Source organism: Bos javanicus, chromosome 13, assembly GCF_032452875.1.
Source record: "Bos javanicus breed banteng chromosome 13, ARS-OSU_banteng_1.0, whole genome shotgun sequence".
NCBI classification, from domain to species: Eukaryota; Metazoa; Chordata; class Mammalia; order Artiodactyla; family Bovidae; genus Bos; species Bos javanicus.
Genome location: NC_083880.1, coordinates 19692568 through 19718042, shown reverse-complemented (window position 1 = coordinate 19718042; position 25475 = coordinate 19692568). Strand labels below are relative to the sequence as shown.

The window sequence follows — 25475 nt, the reverse complement described above, 5'->3', positions numbered from 1 at the left end:
AGATTTTTCCCTTCCGGCTTCAGCTTTGTTTTCCTAGGAACTGTGCAGTAATGCTAGAATTAATAAGTGATGGAGGCCTTGATTGAATCAATATTGAGTGCAGTTCATTGGTATACATAGATATGAGGCTTACTCTGGGAGTCAGTGAATTTCTCAAGAAAGGGCACTAAGAAGATACAGGGCAGAAAGAACCACAGCTGCCTGACAGAGGCCAACAGAAGCTTAACTTTATAGACCGCGCCATACTTCACATATGTTGAAACAACAGGCTGATTCATAGCTTCCTTGCTTAGATTCCAAACTGCCTTGCAGTGAAAACAGATTGACTGCCCTCCTTGGTCTGTAACTGGAGGGATTCACAACCCTACAAGCTCAAATCTTCAGAAAGGGAACTCTGCAAACATGGCTTCTAGTCTTTGAGAGCCACAAATTCAGATGTTTTCACAGAACAGCTGAATTTTTAATTAAGACAGGGGTTGGCAAACTATGACCTGTGAATCTGTCTGACCAACCCTCCTGTTTTTGTAAATAAAGTTTTATTGGAACACAGACAATCCCATTCATTTACCTGCAGTCTATGGCTACTTTCTCATTATGATGATGGAGTTACGTCACTGACATTGATGTCGTCTTGCTACTGCTAAGCTACTGCTAAGTCATTTCAGTCATGTCCGACTCTGTGCGACCCCATAGATGGCAGCCCACTAGGCTCCCCCGTCCCTGGGATTCTCCAGGCAAGAACACTGGAGTGGGTTGCCATTTCCTTCTCCAATGCTAGAGAAGTGTAAAATATTTACCACCTGGTTCTTGGCAGAAAATGTGCCAATTCCTGATTTTAAGTATCAATTTATGTCATAAAAATACCAATTTCTTTAAAAATGTAGATGTAACTTTAAAATAAACATTATCAATCTCCTTTATCCCTGAGAATAACCCTCTCAAGTGAGCTGGTAATTTGTATCAAGAGTTTTATTACTGCCTTTATTGCTCAGTTCAGGAATCATATTTCTAGAAATTTCTTCTACAGAAATTCTCAAAGATACATAAAGACATGCATATAGATGTACATCTCAGCATCATTCACATTTGCTTATAATTCTAATTGAAAGCACTCTAAATATCCTAAGCAGTTTGAATTAAAATTATTATTTTGCAAAGACCATGTGATTTATAAAAGATGTTTTAAAAACTAGTTAAGGGCCTAACATTTTGCTTAAAATGTAATTTTTAGAGAAAATGATAGTATAAAAGGTGTCTATAAAGAATCATCTCTCTTTTTTTAACATGAGTATTTCCAAATGCGAAGAAAAAAAGGCTGCAAAAAGACATATGAAAATATAGACAGTGTTGTCTTTGAGTGTTAGGATTACGGGTGACTTATTTTCTTGTGTTTTTCAAATATTTATTTAAGGGAAAAATATGCAGCATGGCTTCCTCATACATATGCAAACTCAGTGTGTGTACATGTCTCCAGAAAAGGCCTATTGTGCAAAACAGAATATGGGGTTTGCCAAGCCACACAGAACAGTTCTACTTAGAACTATAAATATGGTATTTTTTTTTTAAAAGAGAAACTGCAAACCCTGAGTTTTAAAAATTGATTCTATGGAACACATACATTAGACTTCATTTAAAACAGAGAAATTAATCCAAAAATTGTCAGTGGGCTTATGTAACAATTAGAGTTTAAAATTTATTTCTGATAACTCTGTGCTCAAGAAAAATAAATATGCATGCCTTTTTATTCAATTAGCAAAAATGTTTGTTCCAAATAGAACTCTTCTCTGCCATTCTGTGCTTAGCCTATTGGCCAAAGAGGCTGCTTCTGCATATGAATTAAAGATAGCAGATTGGTAACATTTGGGTACACTGCTTCCTCATGCTCACAGCAGGCACTGCAGTCCATTCTGCTACTTTTTTTCTGGAATGGGCTCCAAATGGCAACTACTAATAAACCAGAGGTATGGTGTGATAGGAAACATACCTGCCACCCCCCACATGGTGACATAACGGGTCTAGCAAATTAATTCTTAGCGTCCTCCTTCCCTTAAGACTAAACGGTCAAACCCATTTTTATTAGCATTGAACTTGACCAGCTTACTTCAAACGCAATAGAATGCTGTGTGTCTATTTCAAAAGCAGCTCAAAATGTCTGAAATGGGACCTACTGTCTCGTTTATCTGCCTATTGACATTACTGGAACTATGGTATCTGCAGACCTGAGGATGGAGACATCTAATCCGTAATGTCTCCATCTTCAACTCCCTTCAAATCCTATCACTGGTTAAGGTCTGTCCACATCTCCTTGATGATATCTTTTTCTTTCTATTTCCACTGCCAGTACTTACGTTCAGGGAGTGATGGGGACCTTTCTTGGGAAGAGATGAAGATGGAATGGTAAGATGAAGCATCTACCCGTTTAGTCACTAATGTTTTCATCGAAGAATTATTATTTTTATACCTTGCCTAGGGATATGAGGAAGAAAAGATCTCCTACACTTACTTTCTTCCCTTTCTGTTGAATTTATTCCACTTGAAGAGCCAGTAAAATGGCTGCTTGGGCTATAAACCAACTCCAAAAAGTCCTAGCTGACTGTGTCCAGTCCCCGCTGAGATTCATGTATAAGAATCACCCAGAGTCCATATCCCCGGCAGCCCCTCTGAGCTGGCTTTCATACTTTGAAGTGACCCCGAACCATCTAGGGAAGCTCTGGAAGTCACAGGCTCACTCCATCCATGCCCAATGCTTCCTGAAGCCTGTGACTCAAGACACCACCTAAAGTTAGAATAGCCAGTCAGTGCCAGGCACGGAGAATAGGCATCATTGGTCAAGTATTCGGGGCTGGAGATGATGTGAACTCGGGAAACAAGAGTAGCCCAGCCAAGGGCTGAATCACAGAGAGTCTGGAGCCCCAGCAGAGGGTTCAAGGCAAGAGCATCACAGCCAGCAGTGAACTTGATGCTCAGCCAACAGTTGCCTCAGCCAGACATTTTCTATATGCATCTTGTTTGGAGCCAGAGCCAGGTCCCCAGGGGGCTTGCCTTAGAACTGCAGGGGAAGATAATGAGGCTGGAAGGGCACAGAGGATACTCCTGCCGTAGCAGCTCTCCTTGTTTATCACTGTCTTCCTGGAACACAAGTACCATGAAGGCAGGACACTGCGCTCTATGCCCAAACCGTGATTGGCACATACTAGGTAGTCAATAAATATGTAGTGAATGAATGAATGATGAATGACTGAGGCAGCAGACAACAGTTGAGGTATCAGAGGAAGGATTTTGGTGTCCAAATAAACAATGTTTTACAAAGTGCCTGAATCTATCCCAACTTTCAAGTTTGTGAGTTCTGAATTTATTACCATGTGTATTTTTCTTCTAGGCCTGTGTCATGATGAATGTTTAACAGTGAACTCATGTTCACCATCAATCTCAGGGCCTGTGCAATCAATGCAGAAACCAAACCCTCAAACAACATTGGTAAGAAACATGAATAGTTTAAAATCTCAAGGTCAGGCCTAGGAAAGATGTAATGACAAAAATGACAAAAGTAATGGGGGTTGACAGTTCAAGTTCTTTTTTTAGGATGGTGTTTAGAAATACTAGACATTTTTCAATTAATGCTGGGAATTAGCTAAATAACTCTAGACGTCAGTCCACCATTGATCATTTGCTTAAACAAAACTTTGGCTCAGGAGGAACAAATAGAGAGAAAAGTACAATTAACATGTTCATTCATTTTGCATTCTGTTTACATTTGCATGTTGAACAACTTGGGCTTATTTTTTTAAACCAAATTTCCTGCCGTAATAGAATCATTAACATTCATCTTTATTGGTGGCACATCTGTGTTTAAAGTCTTGGGAAGTGTCTGGTCAGATATGCTAAGGAAAGGACACACACAGAAGGAGAGCAACTTTCAAGCACATCTCTCTCCCTGTTCGGCCTTTGGCAGGCTGCTTAGTCTTCATACATTTGGGTGATTTCATTCTAAAATGGGTCTGGTACAAATAAACTGCAAATAAACTTTCCCAAGGATGTGTGAATTAACCAGTGGTTACAAAGAGCTTCAAAATAATGATGTGCTATCAATGCTAAGTCAAATTATGAAATTACACCTTTGCAAAAATGCTATTGTGGGAATAAATGAATCTGAACATTGTATTTTCAGTGTGATTTGCTTTTGAAATAAAATATTTATAATGGGCCTCAGCAGGCGACAACAAAGTGCCATCTTATCTCCTGTTGATAGACCACAATTTCAGAAAATTATTTTTACAATGGTGTCTGAGTGAGCACCTTAATTCAAGACTGTTTTACAAACAGATTCATAGTTCATTGCATAGCTTACACTGCCGTGGAGACATAAAGAGTGAGATGGGATTCATGAACAAAATCACTGTTGTCATTCCTTTGTACTTTTGCCAATGTAATTTCTATTCTTTACAATCTAATTTTAACAAGCTATGCTGAATGCAAAGATAAGGTAAAAGCTACTTTTATGTTAGTGATCAAACCTGAGCTTAGGTTAATACTCAGGTTATCAACTGCAGTTAAATTACACTTCGAACTTGGCCTGTGGCTCATCTAGTTTCAAGAACAAACAACTCATTCCTACACAGAATTTCCACAGCCTGCAAATGTTGTATTCAGCAATGGCAGAACAATACGTGAATACTTCTGAGACCACATTCCTAGTTCTTTTAAGTAACTCATTTGTGGGACTTCCTGTGGAAGTAGTCCAGTGGTTAAGACTTCCAACGTAGGGGGTGAGGGTTCGATCATCCCTGGACAGGAAGCTAAGATCCCACATGCCTCGTGGCAAAAAAACCAAAGCATAAAACAAAAACAATACTGTAACAAATTCAATAAAGACATTAAAAATCGTCCACATAAAAAAAAAATCTTTAAAGAAAAAAAGTAAAAAATAACTCATTTGCTAAAATAGGCCTGTTCACAGGTAAGATTAAAGTCTAGGTTAAAAAGTGAATGATTCCGTGGAATAAATGTTGCTAAAGTAGAGTTTTAAATGCCAGATACAATTTGGGCATAGAAAACAGATATAAAGTCCGTGTCTGGGAGGGAAAAAAAGAGTAGGCAGAGGCTGTGCTGTAAAAGGTAAGGAGGGTTTGGGCTGAGCTGGGGTAGCTTAGATCTAAGAAAGAAGAAAGATGCTGGGGGGCAGTGGGGGCTTGTGTCAAAAGCCAGAGAAAGGCTCAGGCATCGGGGCCAGGCTGAGCAGTCAGAAAAAAACCTCTGGAATTGACTCTTGTGGCACCAAAATTCCCCTGCACAAGCTGGGTCCCATTATATCAGGTGGGCCTATTATTCCTATGACGGTTTATGGGGAAGCCGACGAACTTTTGGGCCAACCTTATATTGGAGGCAATAGGAGCTCAGAGCCCAAGGCCCACCCTTCCCACCTCACAGATGAGGAACTGTAGGTGCAGAAAGATGAAACACACCAGCCCACAGGTACTTGGAGGCTGTCATTTCTAGAACTCAGGATCACTGTGGGTTCCCAGAGGTACCCCATGCAGAGGACATGCCACCCACCGAGTGAGTCATCATAGGGAACTGTGAGCGTGATAACAGGGGACAGACTGGCTCAAAAGAGAACAAGCGGAGGGCATGATCAGCTGACCCTTCTTCCTTGGCCCTACGTCATCATTCCCCCGCCCAGCCTGGGAAATTCTGTTCTCTGGATGCAGAGGAATCGGAGATGTGAGAGTGAGGGGGTGCTATGGCTTTCCTGACCACAGATGTAACAGAAACATCCAGAAACACCCCCAGAGAACTCATGGAAGCTCTCTCATCAGGAGCCAGAAGGAATGTGAAACTAGCCATGGTGGCCGGCGTGTTTGCTGTCCTAGGGGCGTACATGCCCCTGCTACTTCTCTGTCCCTTCCCTCTGACACTCACTTATGGTGTCACACAGCTTTAAGAAATGCTCAGGAAGCACTGTTATGGTGAGAGCCAGGGGAGCTGCTAAAACCCCTCCCTGTCTGCTTCAGGAAACACCTTGGGCTGCCTCGGTCTGTCTTCTCTCTAGGATCACATCTTTACGTTGGCTGCTCAAAGGCACAGCGCTTGCTTTTTACCTGGTGACGTGGACAAACATATCTACACTACTCTGCACGGGATGCATCCCGTGCGGTCCTCCCTCATGGAGAAGTTCAAGTTCTCCATCTCCCCCAGCAAGCCTGCTGTGAAGTTAGCATGTGCATTTATTGGGGTTGCCAGCTGGAACGAAAGAAGGCTTTAAATTATTTGTGTGAAATTTATGTAAAGGTGGTTTGGATGTGAGCCCAGATATGAATATACAATAGACAAAGTTTACAGAGTTATGACACAACATTCCAAGAGTTGTGGGGATGTCAGAATATACTAGCGATCTGGACTATGCCTGCAAGGTTCAGACGCTGGATGCCTCTAACTCGAAAACAGATGGTGGAGATGGCTGTGAGACAGAAAGAAGAGCTTCCGGTCAAGCTGTACCTCTGCATATTTTTTGAGATGTAGCTAAAGCTACTCATGTGTAGAAATTCTAGGCTTTTCAAAGTAGTGGTTTTTAGAGGAAAAATGTAAGCTTGATACCACTACCCAGGAAAATAAAGGGTTTACTGTCTCAAGGAAAAGTATAAGTGTGCATATATGTGATTAAGTTAGAGCTTTTCCTGGGCAGCTGACTCAGTTCTTCGGTGCTAGGTGAACACGTGGAGAAGGATGTCCATCGGCCAATTCAATTCGGCAAATATTAATTGAGCAGCTGCTACAGGCAAAGCACCATGCGAGGTGCTGCCAGGGCTGGGAACCACTCTCAGTCTCCCCTCTGGAACATCTTCCGAACTAGCTGAGTGAATAGTACCAGAATACCAATGAGGTTTTAGTTGCTCAGTCATGCCTGACTCTTTGAGACCCCATGGACTATAGCCCACCAGGCTCCTCTGTCCATGGGATTCTCCAGGCAAGGATACTGGAGTGGTTTGCCATTTCCTTCTCCAGGGGATTGAACCCAAGGATCGAACATAGGCCTCCTGCCCTGCAGGCAGATTCTTTACCAACTGAGCTACCAGAGAAGCTGAATACCAATGATTATGACTAAATATAGAAATTGGAAGGAACATGAGTGATGCATAGACATAGCTCTTGGGAGTGTCAAGGACAGAGAACAAGACCATGTTTAATCAGAAGTGGCTTTCAGAAGGAAGCCTCACTGTGATGGAGCCAGAGGATGAGCCACATATTGATGGGGAGATGGAGGTCTGTGTAGGGCATTAAGCCCTTGCCCATCTGGGAAGGAAACAGCCCATGAAGATGCTTGGGGTAGGAAGGCAGGGGTGAGTCTAAAGAACTCCAAGGTGGCCACTTGGGTGGAAGATAAAAGGGAACCAGAGGAGAAAGGCCCGAGGGGTGGTTGAAAGTGACAGGGTTTCATTTCTGGTTGAACTGAACTCTCAACTCAAGGCTGAGAAGCACAGATGAAACAAGAAGAGAATAGGAAATTTTTGATGTTTCTAAACAGAGGGGGAGAAGAAGAGAAGCCCGCTCCTGAGGCTAACCCATTGGCACCAGAGAGAGGTTAGCCAGTGTTAGGATTTGAGAGCTAACCAGAAGAACACAACAGAAAAGACAGATATGGTGGATATTGCAGATATGTGATTTAGAGGCTTTAAACTGATTTGAGGGACAACTAGAAATTAGGAGATGTCCCAGAGTCTCAAGGGTGGATAACTAGGAAAAGGCAGCAAAGAGTTATTCCCCAGGGAAGGGGTCCACTTTGATGGTTCATTTGGGGCAACAGTCTATCATCCAGGCAATCAGCATCACCCAGAAACAGTTTGAAAGTCTAAGTCCAATGCTTGGGGGCTTCCCAGGTGGTACAGTGGTAAAGAACCCCCTTGCCAAGGCAGGAATCGTAGAAGACGCAGGTTCTATCCCTGGGTCGGGAAGTTCCCCTGGAGTAGGAAATGGCAACCCACTCCAGTATTCTTGCCTGGAAAATTACATGGACAGAGGAGTCTGGTGGGCTACCGTTCATGGTCTCAAAAAGAATTGGACACGAATGAGCACACAGCACACACACATAATGCTTTAGGCCAAATCGAGGTGGACAGAAATCTTGGTATAATCTGAGCTGAGTGGCTCAAAAAGGCAACTTGGGGAGAAGGTATTTGGGGTCAAGTCTAAACCTTGGCCAAGGCCTGTATTCAAATGTTGGAAGATAAACTAGCCACAATGGGAAGTGGCCAGAGAAGTGGCGATGAAACCAAGATGGCGCAGGGCTATGAGACTCGGGAGAGAAGAAAGATCTGAGGTTCTGGATCATGTTGTGAAAAGGGTGAAGAAATGTGAACCAAGAAAAGGCCAGTGGTTTGTGGCATGAGACTAGTTATTGGGACCTAAGATTTGAGCAAAAAATTCAGTCAAATGGAGGGGAGAGGAATTAGGCTGGAAAGGGTTTAAGGAGAAAGTGGAGTTCTGGGGTGTAGACACCACATTCAAAGCCCTTGGCAGTCATAGGAAAGAGAGGCGAAAGTTTTCTTTGAGGGGTAACAGGTTCAAGAAGTGTTTCTTTTACTCATGAGTAGAAAGTCCTACAGAATCTACTGGACCCGGGCGGTCTACATGGTCCCACAAGAAGGGAAGCAAAGCCCTTCGTTGGACTCCCAGCCAAACACAGCTGTGGTCATTTCAAAGGAAAACAGGGCTGGGGGACCCAGAGAGGCTGCATTTTATCACATACGAGCATTCTTGAGGGCGGAGTGGGCCGAAGAGACCAACACAGTCATCTCTTCTCAGCCGCTATCCTAAGCGCCTTCCTGTGGATGGGCTTTTTCTTGAGGCTACGGAAAACTCCCTCACTTTTGAGAAATCTGTCCTAATCCGACATGGTGGGAGGAGACGGCAAGATGCAAAGGGCGGAGGCTGCCAGAAACCAAGGGAAAGTGGGGATGGTGGGAGGGACCGTCAATTTTAAAGCATGGTTTTCCCTGCTGCTTTTCTGTATGAATTTATAATACAAAATCCATGTAGTTCCCTACTCTTGGACCAAACCATATGGGCACTATTTTTTTTCTCTGATTGGGAGGAAGGGACAGCCCTGTTGTAACAATCACCATGACACTGGCTCTTGTCTTAAAGGAAAGGCTGATCTCCTATTGGATTGTATTGAATATATTGGGGTCGCTAAAAAGTTCATTTGAGTAACAGTTTATGGGAAAACCCCAAATGAATGGTTTGGCCAACCCAATGTTTATAAGTTTTCCAAAGGCACACCTGAGCAAATAATGACTTTTTAAAGGCTATGAAAGCTTTTATCTAGTTTGTGACAATGAGCATCTTCCTTGAACTTCCCAGAAACCCACCTAGATTTTTATTTTCACCTTTAATTAAAAAAAAAATTTTATTGGAGTACTGCTGCTAAGTCGCTTCAGTTGTGTCCAACTCTGTGTGACCCCATAGACGGCAGCCCACCAGGCTCCCCCGTCCCTGGGATTCTCCAGGCAAGAACACTGGAGTGAGTTGCCATTTCCTTCTCCAATGCATGAAACTGAAAAGTGAAAGGGAAGTCGCTCAGTCGTGTCTGACTCTTAGCGACCCCATGGACTGCAGCCTACCAGGCTTCTCCGTCCGTGGGATTTTCCAGGCAAGAGTGGGGTGCCATTGCCTTCTCCATTATTGGAGTACAGTTGATTTAAAATGTTTTAAGTTTCTGCTGTACAGCAAGGTGATCATTTATACATATATGTATGTCTACGCTTTAAAAAAATTTTTTTCCAGTATAGATCAGTACAGAGTATTGAGAAGAGTACCCTGTGCTATATAGTAGGGCCTTATTATCTATTTTATCCATAGTAGTGTAGATTTTTAGAAGACTGCAATTATGACACATTTAACCAGCCAACTCACTGTAAGAACATTCAGAAATTCTTGTTGGCTGAATACACGCTGAGCGTGAGATACCATCTCTATTGTGGAGATGCGCCGTGTTCTTGAAATATTTATAAGTGTCTCCTCCCAAGGATGCAGACTTTATTGTTTACAGTCTGAACTTATTTTAAGGAACAAAACCTGCGGATGCACTTCCCGTTAGAGTAATACCTAGGCTTTATTTAACATATCTCTCTTGTATTCCTAAGATATTTCCACCTACATTATCTCATCCATGCTGTGTTACTGAGTTTGGTAGAGGAAGGAAAGCATTTTGTTTTCTTCAGAAAGAGAAGGAAAAAGATTAGTTGAAGCTGTGTCTAGGTCCACACAGACAATGATGTCGTTCTGTCTTCCTGAGCCATAGTGATTAACACTGTCGAAACCATCATATTAATGGTGGTATAACCAAGCCATTAATAGACTACAACCTGGCCCATAGGACCTGTGTCCTGTCTCATAGATGGGAACGCATGGCAGAGGGCAATTATAACCCATGTCTCTAATTTTCACCAGAACACTTTTTCATAGGGAGCTGCTAACATGGTCCCCTGACAATCAGAAATCCCCAGCTCATGTTAATGAACTAACACACACAAGGTATGATGCTAACACAGCTACAGAAGGAGGTGAGGAGGTGTCCTGCAGGACTGACCCGATATAGCATAATGGTTACTCAGCAGTGACCCTAGCCAGGGACAAAGAAATTGGCACTGGAATAAAAAGTAAGGAAAATGCAGACTTTTTTCCTTGACGGGAACAAAAGGAAAATTCTAATCAGTGCTAACCCCACCTCCCACTTCCCTTAGCGCAGTGTCAACAACCTTCACTGAAAAATCAAATTATGGGCTACCCCTTGTAGGCGTCACGACACCTGAAAAACAAAATAATCCTGAATCAGACCAAGTCAACCTAGTGTTACCAAGTTGTTCTGGGGTTCCGCATCCTTCATTTTCTTTGAGTCAAGAGTGTGTTCTTTTGTCTTTAAATTTAGTACTTCTAATTTTTTAAAGCTGTCTGGCCAAGACTAAGATTTTGACTACATCTTAGGTTTTACCATTCCATTTCACTGACCAAGGGTATCATACACAATAGCTGACCAGCTCACAGCATCTAGTGGCTGGAGAGTCAGATGGGGAGTTGGAATCGTGACTACACTGACTTGCCTTTGCCTGCTCTGGCTATTCTAAAGAAATATAAGAACTTGAATGGAGAGACATTTAGCATCCTCTTTCAGATGGGACAGGTCAAGCTCTCCATGACACGTCAATCTATCACAGAAGCAACAAGCCATCACCTCCAACCTGGCCGGCTGTTTGTACAAGTATCTGAACAGATAAAAACAAAATACTCTGGAATGTCTGTTTTTTCTCAAAAAACACTGTTCTGTTTCTCAGAGGAACCCAGTGCCTTGAGCAAACATTCTCTCTTTAACCCTTTCAGTATCACTGCGGCCAACACAAGTATTGAAATCTGACAACAGGGAAGCTTTGGGAAAGCAAAACTTTTCCACTATTCGCCTGAGATGAAGCAAATGAGGGGAGTTTGGAAGAGAACCCAGTCTTCTTCCTCCTGGGCTTGTAAGGATCTGGTATACAGCTGGTATATATATCCTATGTCCCTCGAACCAACTGTATAAATGGAAACTTTGTGCTGCCTGGTTTCCAGGCTTCAAATAAATGTTATATTTATGTGTGTTTTGTGTTTTCAAATTTCGTCAACCAAAGGACCCAGAATTTAGATATTACCCTTCCCCACTCCACTGTGAATTTTATTGATAAGTTAAGACAAGTTTTGACTCAGTGGAAAGATTGTCAATTGGTTGGAAGTTTCTGTGCACAAGGCTTCACTTAATCTGAACTAAGTGTTTAAAAATTAAGTCCTTCAGAATTAACTGGTTTGTATTTAAACTTTTGGGTGTGTCATGGAAGAAAATGAGAGCTAAGTAAAAAATAATCTAGTAATTTTCATGTGAATTTTCTCATTCTAAAAGTATATCCCAAGTCCCTTTGATCACAAAGATAGAAAGGTATTTGGGGCAGCAGCTGAGCATTTGGGCTCAGTTAATCTAACTTCCCTAAGCGCCAGTAGTATCATCTGCAAAATGGGTATACAAAGATTGAGACAGGGACTTCCCTAGTGGTCAAATAGTTAAGAGTTTACCTTCCAATGGATGGGGTGTGGGTTTGACCCCTGGTAGGGGAGCTAAGATCCCACATGACTCCTAGGCAAAAAACCAAAACAGAAATAATATTGTAACAAATTCAATAAAGACTTTTAAAATGGTACATATCAAAAAAAAAAAGTCTTAAAAAAAAGATTAAGTGAGATGAAGCCTAGGGTGTTTAGAAAGCTTATGGCAGCCACAGAAGACCCAACAACAAGAACATGATGACTCCTTTGTAAACACTCTACTGATTATTTAAAGGAGAAAAAAACATGTTGCACATAAATATGATACAAGATGTGTACAATACAGACCTGGGCTTGATGAGGAGAAAAACTATTTTAGAAGCAACGGAATGGCCAGAAGCCAGTTTTGTTTTGTTTTGTTTTGTTTTGTTTCTGTCTGTGCTGCTGCAAAATTGAGTAGAATTCTGAATGAAAGCAGTTCATTTCTAAGCTATCTGTAGATACTAAATGATTTCAACCATAAGCCATCATGGTGTGTTTGGCGTGCTTCACAGCCAGTCTGAGAGCTACCTCGACCTCTTGTCATCCTAACTGACCTGGATACTGGACACAGTTCAATTAACCAGAGAAGAGCAGGGAAATTTTTCTTTGGAGGGGCTATGTTCTGCCAACTTACTGACTCCTACAATCAGGATTGATTACAAACAGCCAATTAAGACGCATTTGGAACCTGATCTGAACACTAATCTTGTCTCTTATTTTTCTTGAGGCTTAATGATCAGCCTTGATGAATCCTACAATGGCCATTAGTTAAGTTCATTTTATAGCCTTCCTCGCAAGCACACACACGCATATGTTTGTGTGTGTGCTTCTGCTGAAGGATGTCAGCATGCATGCAAGTATCAAGTTTTATGCTGGAAGGGAAGGAGCTGAGAATACGCATGCTGGTTGAAGGCATATGTCTCCCTTGGATCGATTCTGAAGTGCCTCCTCCTCAAAGTGAGATCTGGTTGGAAATGCCATGCACATGTTGATTCAATTTGATAAGATTTCAACTAATCTTCTCTTTTAGCTTCTCATAAAGGTTGCTTCTTTCGAATTACAGAAACGCCCTCCCCACCCCCGGACAACCTAGTAATACTAAAAATTCATTATGATCCAATGTGATTGCTCATAGGAAGAAATAATAAAGGAAATTAATTTTATTAAACACGTGGGGTTCTGTTCAAATTAAATCACTGCTAATGGAGAAAGAAATCAAAAGGCAGAAAGTAGATAATTATCTGCCTGTGCAGCAAACAAGGATGCTGCAGGTGGTAGCAACAACCCTGACCTCCACTGTTCTGAGAAGAGTTCATTTTTTACCCATTCAATAGTATTTTAATTGAATTTAGTGGTGCCTCTCATATTGCCCATATTGGGAAGTTACTTGAGACCGAAATCAACAATGAAAAGATGAGGGAAAATAAAGCAAAGAAAGATCATTCTGAATTTCCCTTGCATAAAAATCAGGCTCCAGACCAACAGTTTTGTGCTTCTTTGAACATAACCATAGTAAAGCAATAAATATATTTCTATAATTGTCATTAAAAAAATATAAGAAAAATACTTCAGTTGTACTTTCTGATTAGAACAGTACACATTTTTTTTCTATCCCCATTCCAAAGAATATGACTATTTTCAAAGGATGGTACATACAGACTTCAAGACTATTGTTGAGTTTTGTCTGATTTTGAAATTTATAAAAATGGAATCACACAAGTCAGGACAGCAGTTGCCCTTGAGGCCAAAGGTCAGAGACTGAAAGTGGACAGAAGGCGATCTCTTACTAAGAAGTTGGAGATGTTTGCTCTGATTTGGTTTATATGAATATGCTCCCATTGTAAAATTGCATCAAATGTTACTTTGTATATTTTTCTAGATAGATATTATAATTTAATAGACTTTTATATTTCACAAAGAAAAAAAGAGAAGTACTTTGGCAGAGAATACCCACCGTTTTCCATAAAAATAAGGTCTTTGTTTGATTTGGTCTAAGTGATGCTCAAAAACCCAAGAGTAGGACTAGGGGAAACACCCATGCCTCAGATACAAAAACTCCCTAATCAGGATAAAAAGTACTTTAATGCAATTCTAAAAATTAAAATTAATACAAAACTCTATGCCAAACAAAGCAAATATCAAGCAAAAAATATTACTTAGGGAAACCAAAAATGGAACTTAGAGTTCCCTATAAATGACAAAGTGACCATTGTATAATTACATTTTCAGGAATAATCAGATTTGAGGAACTAAGGGCAGATTAATTTTCCTTCAGTGAGTTTATATTCTATGAATATAAATGGTGTTTCAAAGTTTATAACAACTTAGGAAATTTTAAAAGTAGTGTCAAAGATACAATGTGTGATTTATTCCAACAAAGCCCCAAACTTGAATATCATCACTATTTAATTAAGTTCTATTGTGTCTAAATTTCATATGAAGTTACTAGAGTAAAATCTTCCTTTGACTGTGTTGAATTAAGAAAAAGACACTGAATTATTGACTACAGAAGAGAGAGACTACAAATCTAAACTGGATATAGAAAAGCTTCTATGGGTAATAATTAGTCTGGTGTCTTGATGCAACCCTACAAAACAGCCCTGACAAATCAGGCAATGAAGTCAGGAACTTGTCACTCAGAAGACCTCACTTCTCGCCCATCACCGCCACTTTTTCAGGCTCTCTTTCTGGAGCTTCACATTCATTTTCTTAATGTTTTTAACCCAATGTCTGTGAAATTTTTATTGCTCCCCAGATGACGACATCTGATCTGAATGTAACCACACACCTCTTTGCTCAGCAGTATTTGTCACAAACCATTATAAATTATCATGCTGATAGTTTGCATTGCTGGGAAACCGGAAAAACGCCATAAATTCTAACTACTGTTATCAATGACATTCTTGTTTATTATGCAGATATAAAGTTTTATGAGAGTCAAGATGTCCGCTTTACCACTGAAGGAAACCCCAGTGGAGTAAGACCCAACCAGCTCAATGTGAATACTGAACACCATTTTCAGTGCACAATGAACACTGCTTTCTGACAAACACTCAGCAGGTGGCTTTTTCTTTCTTCTCTGCTTTTGGCTCCACTTTGACACTTCACAAGCATGGAGGAGTTTGCTGGTGCAAAAGAGAAAAATCGGATTCCTCTTTTTCCCTCAACGTCTTCTCCACTCAGAACATTCTCTAGCCTCCTCTGGTATCAACATTACAGTAAAACTAGGCAGTCTATTTAGCTAGAAATCCCAGCACAAGGTTAGCCCCAAGACAGATGCTCTCTGGCCCCATGGATGGACTGATAACCACAACTTGTTCAGTGAAAGAATTCAGGAAGTGCCAATATTATATTTTTGATGCTTATTTGCAATGAAACCTGATTCAGGGGTGGCCTACACATAGATGGTTGATTTTTAAAGCTGCCAAACTCAACTTGGACATTTTCCTAAAGGAACTATCCCCCCTTGACATCCACTGTAAAAAAACCTTTTTGCAAAGTTAGCATAAGTTAATTATGTACTGGGCCAGACTTGCCATTCTTCACAAGAAAAGTTGTGTGCATTTCACTGCGTGGTTAAAATTATGAGAGGATATCTTCATTTCACGATAAAGAAAACCAAAAAATAAAAGGCAAAATAAAAATATTTTTCCTACCAGAACTTGTCTATTTAATTATTTATTTATCCCTATGCTCTAAGAAACAACTGACTACTTTGGTCTCCAGGATGTTTTTTGCCACAAGCAGATGCATGAAGGAATTGATTTCATGAGCTTTCCCACTGTGAAAGCTGACTATTCAAATACTGACAGTTTCAAGGGAAATGCAGAGTGTATTATATGCAGATGATCCCACTACTGGATCAGTATATTTAGTTTGCCTAGCTTCCTAAATCTGAATGTTCTAATAATCACCAAGTTCTTAAAGATAGCCTAATAATATAACAACTGCTTCCGAGGGGAGTTTCTAAAGTGAAAGTTTCAGTTTTCAAAGGGCTTTCATGTCCACTACCCTATTTTATCTTACGACATCATGGTACAGCAAGTCCTCCTGACTGGTATTAGATACAGCTGAAACAGGGAGACGTTAAGCATCTCAAATAATACAAACAACTTGTTCTTAACAGACACGATCAGTAGGAGCTTACCAGTTCTCTGAACGCGATGTGTCATCTCAAATACATTTTTGGAAGTTGCTTATTGTAAACAAAAGAATTCCACAGTCCACCCAAACTCTGTCATTTACTATAAATAAAACAAGCCCACAATCCATCAAAACCCCCAAATCTATATTTTTGCACATCCCACATAAACTGAAGTCTATGAATTTCTTCTGACAGGAGTTTCTGGTGCTTTCCATTCCTCTAGAGAATTATAATCCCCTATAGATTTTAAAGCTGTGGACTCTTCTCACAATCTTTACCAAAGGAGAAAAGAATTGTGCCGCATTTGTTGAATTTTCAACTGCAAACTTCAACAATAACTAGGAGTCATGTGGACCCAGTCAGAGAAGATAGTGATGGCAAATGTCCTAAGTTGGTCTTCCTATATCATTTTGGGAATTTCTATTGATAAAATGTCAGGCAGCAACACTTGAAAACAGGGCACAGATATATTCTCCAGGACCATAATCTCCACTGACTACAGCAAGCTAAATACATCAGCCTTCAAGACTGGTCAGGAGATGGCTTCTTCACAGAGAACAAATCCTCACTTACTACAGTTAAGAAACCACCTTACTCTGAAGCATTAAAACACAAAACTCACCATCATAATTACAGAAACAGTCTTATTGGCCAGTTTCTTGCTGATATCATTAAAATGGTCCTTTACTCTGAGTTATAGTGATCCCCTTTTCTTATTATCTTTAAAAAACAAAACTAACAAAAAAGCTGCCCCCTGCTCCCACCATGCTCGACCTCACACCATGATATGGCAGATAATTATTTAAGGTCTGCTATGTGCCAGATTCCCTGGAGGGGAAGATTCTCCTGGAGGAGAGCATGGCAGTGTTCTTGCCTGGAGAATCCCATGGACAGAGGAGCCTGGTGGGCTATAGTCCATGGGGTCACACAGAGTCAGATATGACTGAAGCGACTTAGCATGCACACATGTGCCAGATGCTTACAAACACTTTCCATACATTAATTCATGCAACTGGCTTCCCCTTCTTCCACACCTGTGCAGTTGGGTGTTGGAGCCAGCTCACACCAACTCATGAGAATCAAATGTGCACATCTCTTTGCAAATCTGTGCATAGTGACACACTGGGTGGTTTGAAATTGGCCGTGTAGAGAAAATTTTCACTACAGAAATTGGCAAATACCATAGATCCAGACTTGACCCATCCCCTCCTCAAATCCAGTTGCTAACATTGACCAGCACACAACTTCGAATAACTACTCTGAATTCTTTATTATATGACACATGTACATGGTCAAGACTCTCAGATCAGAAATCAGCAAACATGAGTTTCCTGGAATCTAATAGCACCTTATTTTGAGGAATAATGCTATTACTTGAGTGTGTTTTACCAGAGTTTCTTAAAAATATCTCCTATAGCAGCTCCTTGTTGTTGCTTACTCACTAAGTCACTTCCAATTCTTTTGAGACACCATAGACTATAGCCCACCAGGTTACTCTGTCTATGGGATTTCCCAGGCCACGAATACTGGAGTGGGTCACCATTTCCTTCTCCAGGGGATCATCCCAACCCAGGGATCAAACTCAAGTCTCCTGTATTGGCAGATGGATTATTTAACACTGAACCACCAGGGAAGCCCCCTCTAGCAGTTTAAGTATTGTCAAGATGCAAAAACATAACACAAAACAAAATAAATGAAATGGAAAATAAATCTTCAGGTTGTCTCGCAATAGACATTGTAAAAACCACCATACAGAATATTGGCTTAAAAAAAGGAGAGAGAATGAATTTCCCATTTCCAAGAAGTTACTGGAACACTTTATTAATGGCAGCTTTCACACAAGATTAAAAAGTCAATATAATGCCCTGAAGCACTTCTGAATCACAGAACAAAGATTAAGTCGAAATTGGCATAATTTTACTGTAGTGTCTGCTGATTATTTGGAAATTGATCAACAGCACATGAATGTATGCTAATTCTCCAGGCACCAGATGTTGAATTAACCAGATGATGTCATTTCCCTGGCCATGAAAAACTAGTTTACCCCCAGAATCCAACAGGTTCTGGAGGACTTCCGACAGGTGGGAACATTTTCATGCTATTCTGTTCTTCTCTACAAGGGTTATTATGTGTTTGTAAAGAAAATATTTTAAATAATGAATCTGCCTGCATAATAATGTTATCCAATGGAAATAGTAGCCTACACTGTATATAGTTATATCAAACAGACTGATTTTAAAACTTGGGAAAACCTATCAGTCCTTGAGAAACACTTTAGAAGTGAGATTAAAATGTCTAAACGTCATTAGAGGTTGATATTCAGGCTCAGGTCTCTGGAGAATACACAGCATGGTAGAACCGGATGAGGTGGACATGACAGAGCCAGGTGGTCTGCTGGATGTCCAGTGAGGAAAGCAAATTTGGACCCGCGTGAACTGCTGCCTGCATTGTTAAAACATACCTTCCAACTGTGGAAAGCAAAACTTACGCACAATTCTTTCATACAAAGTGATGATTTATAATTTATTCTGTTTCTCTACTGATAATGTTTTTATAGTAATGAAACCTGGCAAAAATTGATTATTAGTAACTTAACCATTGAAAGAGATAGGACGGCTAAAGCACATGAACAAATATCATATTATTGTGAATTAACAATTTTTTAGCATTTTTCATAAGAGACTTGTGATCATTAATCTACTATAAAAGTCCTTCATTAGACTTACTCTGTATGCCTTGTTTTTTTTTTTCCCCCACTGACAATTTGCTTTGGTGATGTCAAACTCAGTAAGATAAACACAGTTCTTCAATCACAAAATATGCCCCAGATTTGTTCAAAAAAACCCCAACCTCACTGTCTGCCAATGCACTGCATGTTAGAGACTCACAATATTTAATAAAAAGCAAGAGGCTGGGTTTCTAATTCTTCGCCTTTCCAGGAAAAAAAGAAACCTAAATACACTTTTCTTAACACAAGTTCCCCAACCAAAAGTGCTAACAAGAAAAAGACTATGAGAGATTACACATTTAAATATAATCTCCCTGGTTTAGGGAACTCAGAAATCACTTAACATAATTTAATTTCCATACCATTGACACACGATCTGGCCTAGATCGGAATTCCTCCTGGATCCATTTACGTCTTAGACGGTTCAGACTCCCCCCACCCATAACACCCGCGCCCACTAGATGGTGCTGTGGTGCCCTGTTCAAACATTTTCACTTACTTGCAGTCTCTGTCTTCCAAATCGAAGTGAGGGTTGAAGTTAATCATGATTCTCTGGTATGCGTCCGGAGCCTGAATCAGCCATTCACATTTTTCACTTGGGTGATAAGAGTGAGGATAACCAGGAGATGTAAGGTACCCGGGGCTTTCAATTTTTATAGTATCGCCACACTTATCTGCAATAAAATTAACATTTTAGTACTAGATGGTTCCCTGTACAACCAGTTAGGTATTCTACTTTTACGTATCAATGGCAGGTTATTAAACATTCCATAAGTTTTTAAGGGGAGCTCCAAGAGGTGCCTGCAGGTCCTTCAGGTGGCGCTGATAGCAACACGCCTCCAAAGAAGGCTCTTTGATCTCAGGAAGTTGGTTCAGGAGGACTTAGAGCTGAAAGGGCTCCATCCCCACCTCCCACAAAGTTCCCTCCCAAGAAAAAGGTCTTCCAGCATTAAAAACATTAAGTCCTCAATAGATGTTAACATGGTCCCCAGGGAGCTTCTGCTAGACTTAATTATACCCCCAGAAGTGTAATCACATTAAGTAGCAAGTTCTAAGTGAAGGCGACTAAAAGATGCCATTCGACCCCTTGTGTTGCTGTTTGATGATAAGCCTGGTCTGTGTCATTGATCAGTGGGGATTGTCATCCAGGACTTCAACTGGCTTAAAGCCAAACCCTTTTTGTTGTTGTCTTATCTGCCTGTAAATCTAAGTGATTTTGAGTTATCTCTGGTCTTTGAGATCCAGAGCATCAGGGAACAAAGTAGATGTGGTGAAGCAGAAATAATTCAGCTCTACTGCTCCGAGGAAAGTTGCTCAGTTTTGGAGACCAGATCAAAGTAACTGGCAGAAAGAAAAATAAATAGCTACACAGATTAATTCTAATTACCTACATGTTGGAAAAAACTCGCCCACATGGAGGTCTGGGTATCACAGATGGTGAGCTACACCCTCACATTTTAGAAAAGGTGAGCTAACTACTTTTGACCTTCCTTTCAAAAAAAAAAAAACCCCAAACCTGAAGTGATTCACTGAGAGCCAAAGAAACCAGTCTTTGGGCAGCTTTATTGTTCAGTACGGACCCTCACTGTCACTTTTTATGATGGATTTCATATTAGAGAGTCTCAGCCTGAAAGGCTGCCACATTTATTGATGCTTAATTTTGAGCAATAAAAATTCGGTGCATAAGCTATATTAAGAGGAACAGGTATGAAAGCAGTGAAACATATAAGCCTATCAATCACAAATTTTCAGTAATGGTATATATAGATTTTAATATTGCATCTATTAGATTCCCTGTGGAAAAAGAATGGCATTCTTTGCTCTCAGCATGAATTTATAAATCTACAGAATTTTATTACAGGAAAACCAGGTCAAATGGAAATGAAAGATGAAGTGCACATCAAAAATGCATAAAGCTACATGCATTACAGAAATCATTTCCCATAAATTAAAAGAGAAGACAATATAAATTACTTTGTTTTTCTCAGTTGCTAGATGTTTCTGACTTTGTTTCTTAGACTGTTGGGGGGGTGGGGATAGCCTTATAAGGGTTTCCTTTGCCTTAGCTTTTAGAAGCTTAAGGTTTGCCAAGAAGAAATGGTGTTGTAACTGGAGTTCAGAATCTCAGCTAATGATCATACTGGACTCTGTTATGTTATTCTGCAGAGGCTCTTGCATTATTTTAAATGTGCAGAAAACTTGGAAAGCAACCCCATCTCATTAAGTCTCCTCCAGCTCTGTACAAACATCATGGCAGTGTCTGGCATCTGTTAAGGAGTGAAATAAAACAGCACTGCTTGTAGCCACTCGACAGAGTCACTTCAGAAGACATTTAGGTGGACTCAGTACCACACCAGAGCTCTTTAATCTGTGACTTCTGAGAAAGTGACAGTGTAATAAGATAATGTGGACTCCTAGACTCCCTGGCTCTGTTAAATCTCTCTAACACTTGATTAAGAACGAGCAGTTTCTAATGATTCTGGACCATTAGTCCTAAATAAGGTTAATGAATTAATTTAGCAGACACTGGTACTCCAAGGAGGTGGACATGGCTGGGAAAGGTCTGCTGAGCTAGAGGCATTAACTGGCTTTGGTCACTGTTAAGTATAGCAACATAGGTTTAACCAGTCAAGTCATTGACTGCAGCTTAGGGTCTCAGCATTCCCCAGATTTCTGCTAAGAAAATTGGGAAGTATGTATATCTCTCATGTATGTATATACACACACACATGCACACACACACACACAGACATACATATGGAGTTCACAGCCTAAAGTCTGAAAGCTATTGGCATTGGATTTCAAATCCATCCTATGAACACCCGCCACCGTGGAAGCAGATGTTGGGTTACTGTAATTTCTAAAGTCTAACCACTGGAGCTCTTTCAATTGGAGGTGAGTGTTGTTTCATTCTCTGCCAGACTAGAGAAGGATGCCATCATCTGAGGTTCATTAATAAATTGAACTCTACATTCACAATTGTGTGTGTTTTGCTTCCAAGCATATCTTTTAGAACACTGCTTGGTAGCTGCTCGGGAAATCTATTGCTTCAATCACGAAACCTCTAAAAAGCATATTAGAGAGATTAACGCCCATCATAAAGATGTGATTTAAATTCCTCTCGGTATGAACTCCTCCACTTGTGGTCTCTTATTAAAACAATATACCACCGGTAAGTAGCGGATGGGCTCTCGTTCTAATTACTCTGATTGAAATCTAAGCCAGGCTAAAGTAAATATTTGATAATTAGTTAATAATAATTGCTGAAGACTTACTGTAAAGATAATGTCACCCGCCCCCTTGCTTCCACCTACTTTACAGTGTAAGTCGAACATGCCTACAACCAGATCCCATTTTAAAACACACTATTTACGTTACAGGATACTGCTTCTAACCCAGCACGGTCTTCCATTTACTTAACACTGAGAGGTTTTAAAAGCTAAGTGGAAGCTGCAACTAGGTTAGGGGATTTTCACATATCCTGGTGCCTTACAGCGTGTGTATCAGATTCCTTTATTGACGCGATATAACTTTCATTCATACTCCAGACGGAGCAGGGCTGGTTTGGAAAAGCGGAGGAGGGACTAACACCCACCCGCAAACCGCTATCTCCTGCGGGCACCCACCACAGGAATCAGTTCGGGGGAGCTGTCGGAGAATCAGGAAGTGCTCCCGGTAAAGTGTTCATTAACTTTCAACAGCCATCATATTTTTGAAAGGGAGTCTCCTCTAATTGCCTTGGGGAGGAAACATTATTAAGATAATTGGTGCGCTGATCTGGGAAGGTAGGGCGCTCTGCCTTGTAGCAGAGGTGGGAAATACCCCATGGCCAAACAACCAACTTCAGGAGGGAGTCAGAGGACGTGAAATCTCCCTGCCCTACCTACAACGACTGATCTTACTTCTTTATTTCTCCGTCTGGCTAAAAGTTTCCTTCACCGGGAGGCGGCCCTCCCCGGTAGGTCCCGGCAGCTGGGCGCGGGCAGCCGGGAACCGGGTTCACCCCCGCGGCCGCGCGCCTCCGCCTGTCACTTACCGTTGCGAAAAGCGCCGGCCGCGCCGAGGACCAGGGCTAACGCGGCGCACAGGAGCTGCAGCCCCTTCTCCATCCTCCCTTCGCCGGGTCTCCGGGGCGAACGCGGGAGAACCGAACGTGCGGGGAAAACAGAGCACCGGGGCGATCTCCACGATCCGGAGCGCTTTCACTCCTCCCGGAGCTGTAAAATCCTCAGACCGTTTTGGAGAAAGAAAAGCGGCGAGGCAATGCCTTGATCCGAGAGAAACGCTCCTCTTTTTGTGTCTCAAGTCGCCTGCATCCTGTCATTTAGCTCCGGTTTCCTCTCTCTTTTCCCACACTTGTTCCTCTTCCAGGAGCCGCTGCCCGGGCCATGTCTCAAAAAAAAAAAAAAAGGTGGGGGTGTGGGAGGGGGAGGAGGGACGTAGAGACACACCAACGCCAATTTCCAGAAAGAAAGAAAAAAAAAATTCGGCTTGATTCTGGACGCGTTGGAGCCGGGGAGCTGGCGCCCAAGGGAGGTCGGGGTGTCTGCGCGAAGAAGAGGAGCAAGCAATGAAAAGATGAGCGGGAGACGGAGGAGTTTCACCAACTGCACCCCCGCCTCCCCCACCGCCTCCTCCCCTCCCCTTCTGGAGCCCTTCCCTCGCTTCCCCCCGCCCCTCTCCCCGCACAGGCTCGCCGGCGACTGCCTGACAGAGACGGGGAGGAACAAGTTTCTCTCCCTGAACGTTCCCCGTCCGTCTGTCCGTCTCTCCCACAGGCCCTGCTGGGATCTTCCCCGGCAGGGAGGCGCCGAGACTCCGTGCCCAGGGCCGGGTGGCGGATGTGTTTGGGGGGGAACCGGTCGTCGAGGTCGGTGGCAGCGCCAGGGTCGGGCTAGCCCACCTCGGCATGCTCGCTCGGGCCCCCGGGGGAGAGCGGGGCAGTTCCGCTAGGATTTTGGGGGGTCGGCTGCCGGAGACAGGCAGTGCGCCCGGGAGGTGGCGGCTGCTTCTCCCAACTCCGAAACCCCCGGGAGGAGCCCAAGGCGTGACCTAGGGTCGTGACCTGGGGCAGGAGCAGCAGGGCGCCCCTGGACGTTGCGGGTCAGGCCCGAAGGGAAGGAGGAAAGGGGCTGGGGTTGGGGACGCACCCCGGAGCCGGGCGAGGGTCGGCAGTGTCGCTGCCACGTAGAGCCGAGTCAGTAGACTCACGCGGACTATGCTGTGCTGCAGCCCCGCCCGGCCTCCCTGCCCCGTATCGGGGCGCGCGGCGGGGCGCCTGGCGAGCCCGGGTGTGCGCCGCGCGCCGCGGGCTCCATTGTTGCCGAAGATCTGGTGTCCTCTCCTCCCGGCCAGAGGGGACGCCGGAGGGTGGAAGGTGGTGAGCCTTCCAGCTAGGGGGCAGTCGTCGCCCGACCCCGCCCAGCCACCTCATTCGGAGCCCAGGTGCTCGGGGTTTGGAAATGAGGGGTCCAGCGGTCGGGGCTCCTGTGCATCACTGGGGAGCAGGAACAGTGGCGGGGGCGGGGTGTTGCTCTTGGCCGGGCTCTCACGGTGCCCGCTCCGGCTACAGGCCGTTGTCACGCCGGCCCACTCCCGCCTCCCACGGCAGCGCGTCCTCAGTGGGCTCTGGATGCCCCCCAGTTCGGTCCCCGAAGGGTTTTCCGGGAACTGGTGCAGAAAGCCTCTGCAGATAGGAATAGCAAGGACATTTCAGGGAACAAACAGGTTTTGGCTGCGAATCAGGCCCTTGAGAAGGTAAATGCCCAGGGCCCCCTCCGAAGGAGTTCGTGGGGAAGGTGAAAAGGTCAGCCGCCTTCTGGGAACGGCGTTTCTGCACACACCCGAAAGCAGAGCCTTATTCCTACCTGGCGCAAAGAGCTGGCAAAAGGGATTTAGGAATGTTGGCAGGAAGACTCTGGTCAAAGGTTTTGGCGGAAGAACTAGGGGCGGGACGCGAGAGAGGCGGCCCAGCGCGCGCGGGCCCGGGCTAGGGCTCCGCTCTAGCGGGTGGCGGCTGGGCGCGGTGACGCGCCCCGGCTGGGGTACAGATGATCCCCGCGCGCGGTGCAAAGCTGCACCTCGGGCTTGCGGGCCCGCGCCGGGGGAGTCCCCGCCTCCAAGCTGGAGACCGGCCTCCTGGGCGCACGAGTCGTCATCCCCCCCGCCCCCAACCTTCCCCGCCGCCCGGGCCCGAGCGCTTCTTCGCCCTAGCTGGTTTCCTACTTCCCCGCTATCCCACCCCGGACTCTGGGTGGGAAGGTGGCACTGTAAGGCCGAGAGTTAAACGCCTGGGCGGGGCGGAAGAGACAGTGGCGGGGTGAGACCGGGCGCCAGGCGCGCCCGCGCAGACCCCTGGGAGCCATCGCCGCGGAGAGAAGCCCGGGCGCTTTGGCTACCGCGGGCGCGCGACGCCTCCTCCCCGCTTTCCTCTCAGTCCCAGGCGCACCCCCGGCAGTAGCAATCCTCGGCTGCTCGGGGCGAGCGGCATCGTCAGAT

At 43.3% G+C, this 25475-nt stretch overlaps 1 protein-coding gene across 7 annotated transcripts in view; it reads right to left on the bottom strand.

Moving 5' to 3' along the window:
• The window catches only part of NRP1 (neuropilin 1), a 148342-nt gene extending 123358 nt beyond the window's left edge, over positions 1-24984 (bottom strand). For 3 of the 7 annotated variants that reach the window (XM_061435920.1, XM_061435921.1, XM_061435922.1), the window contains exons 1-2: positions 23014-23594; positions 19477-19651 (exon numbers count right to left, since the gene is read on the bottom strand). In XM_061435920.1, the coding sequence (XP_061291904.1) occupies positions 19477-19651; positions 23014-23086 (248 nt within the window). In that variant the 5' untranslated portion in view covers positions 23087-23594. Of the gene's footprint in view, positions 1-19476; positions 19652-23013; positions 23600-24127; positions 24252-24844 lie in introns of those variants that run through there. The other 4 variants (XM_061435916.1, XM_061435917.1, XM_061435915.1 and 1 more) reach the window with 4 other exon arrangements.
• Positions 24985-25475: the final 491 nt, after the last annotated feature.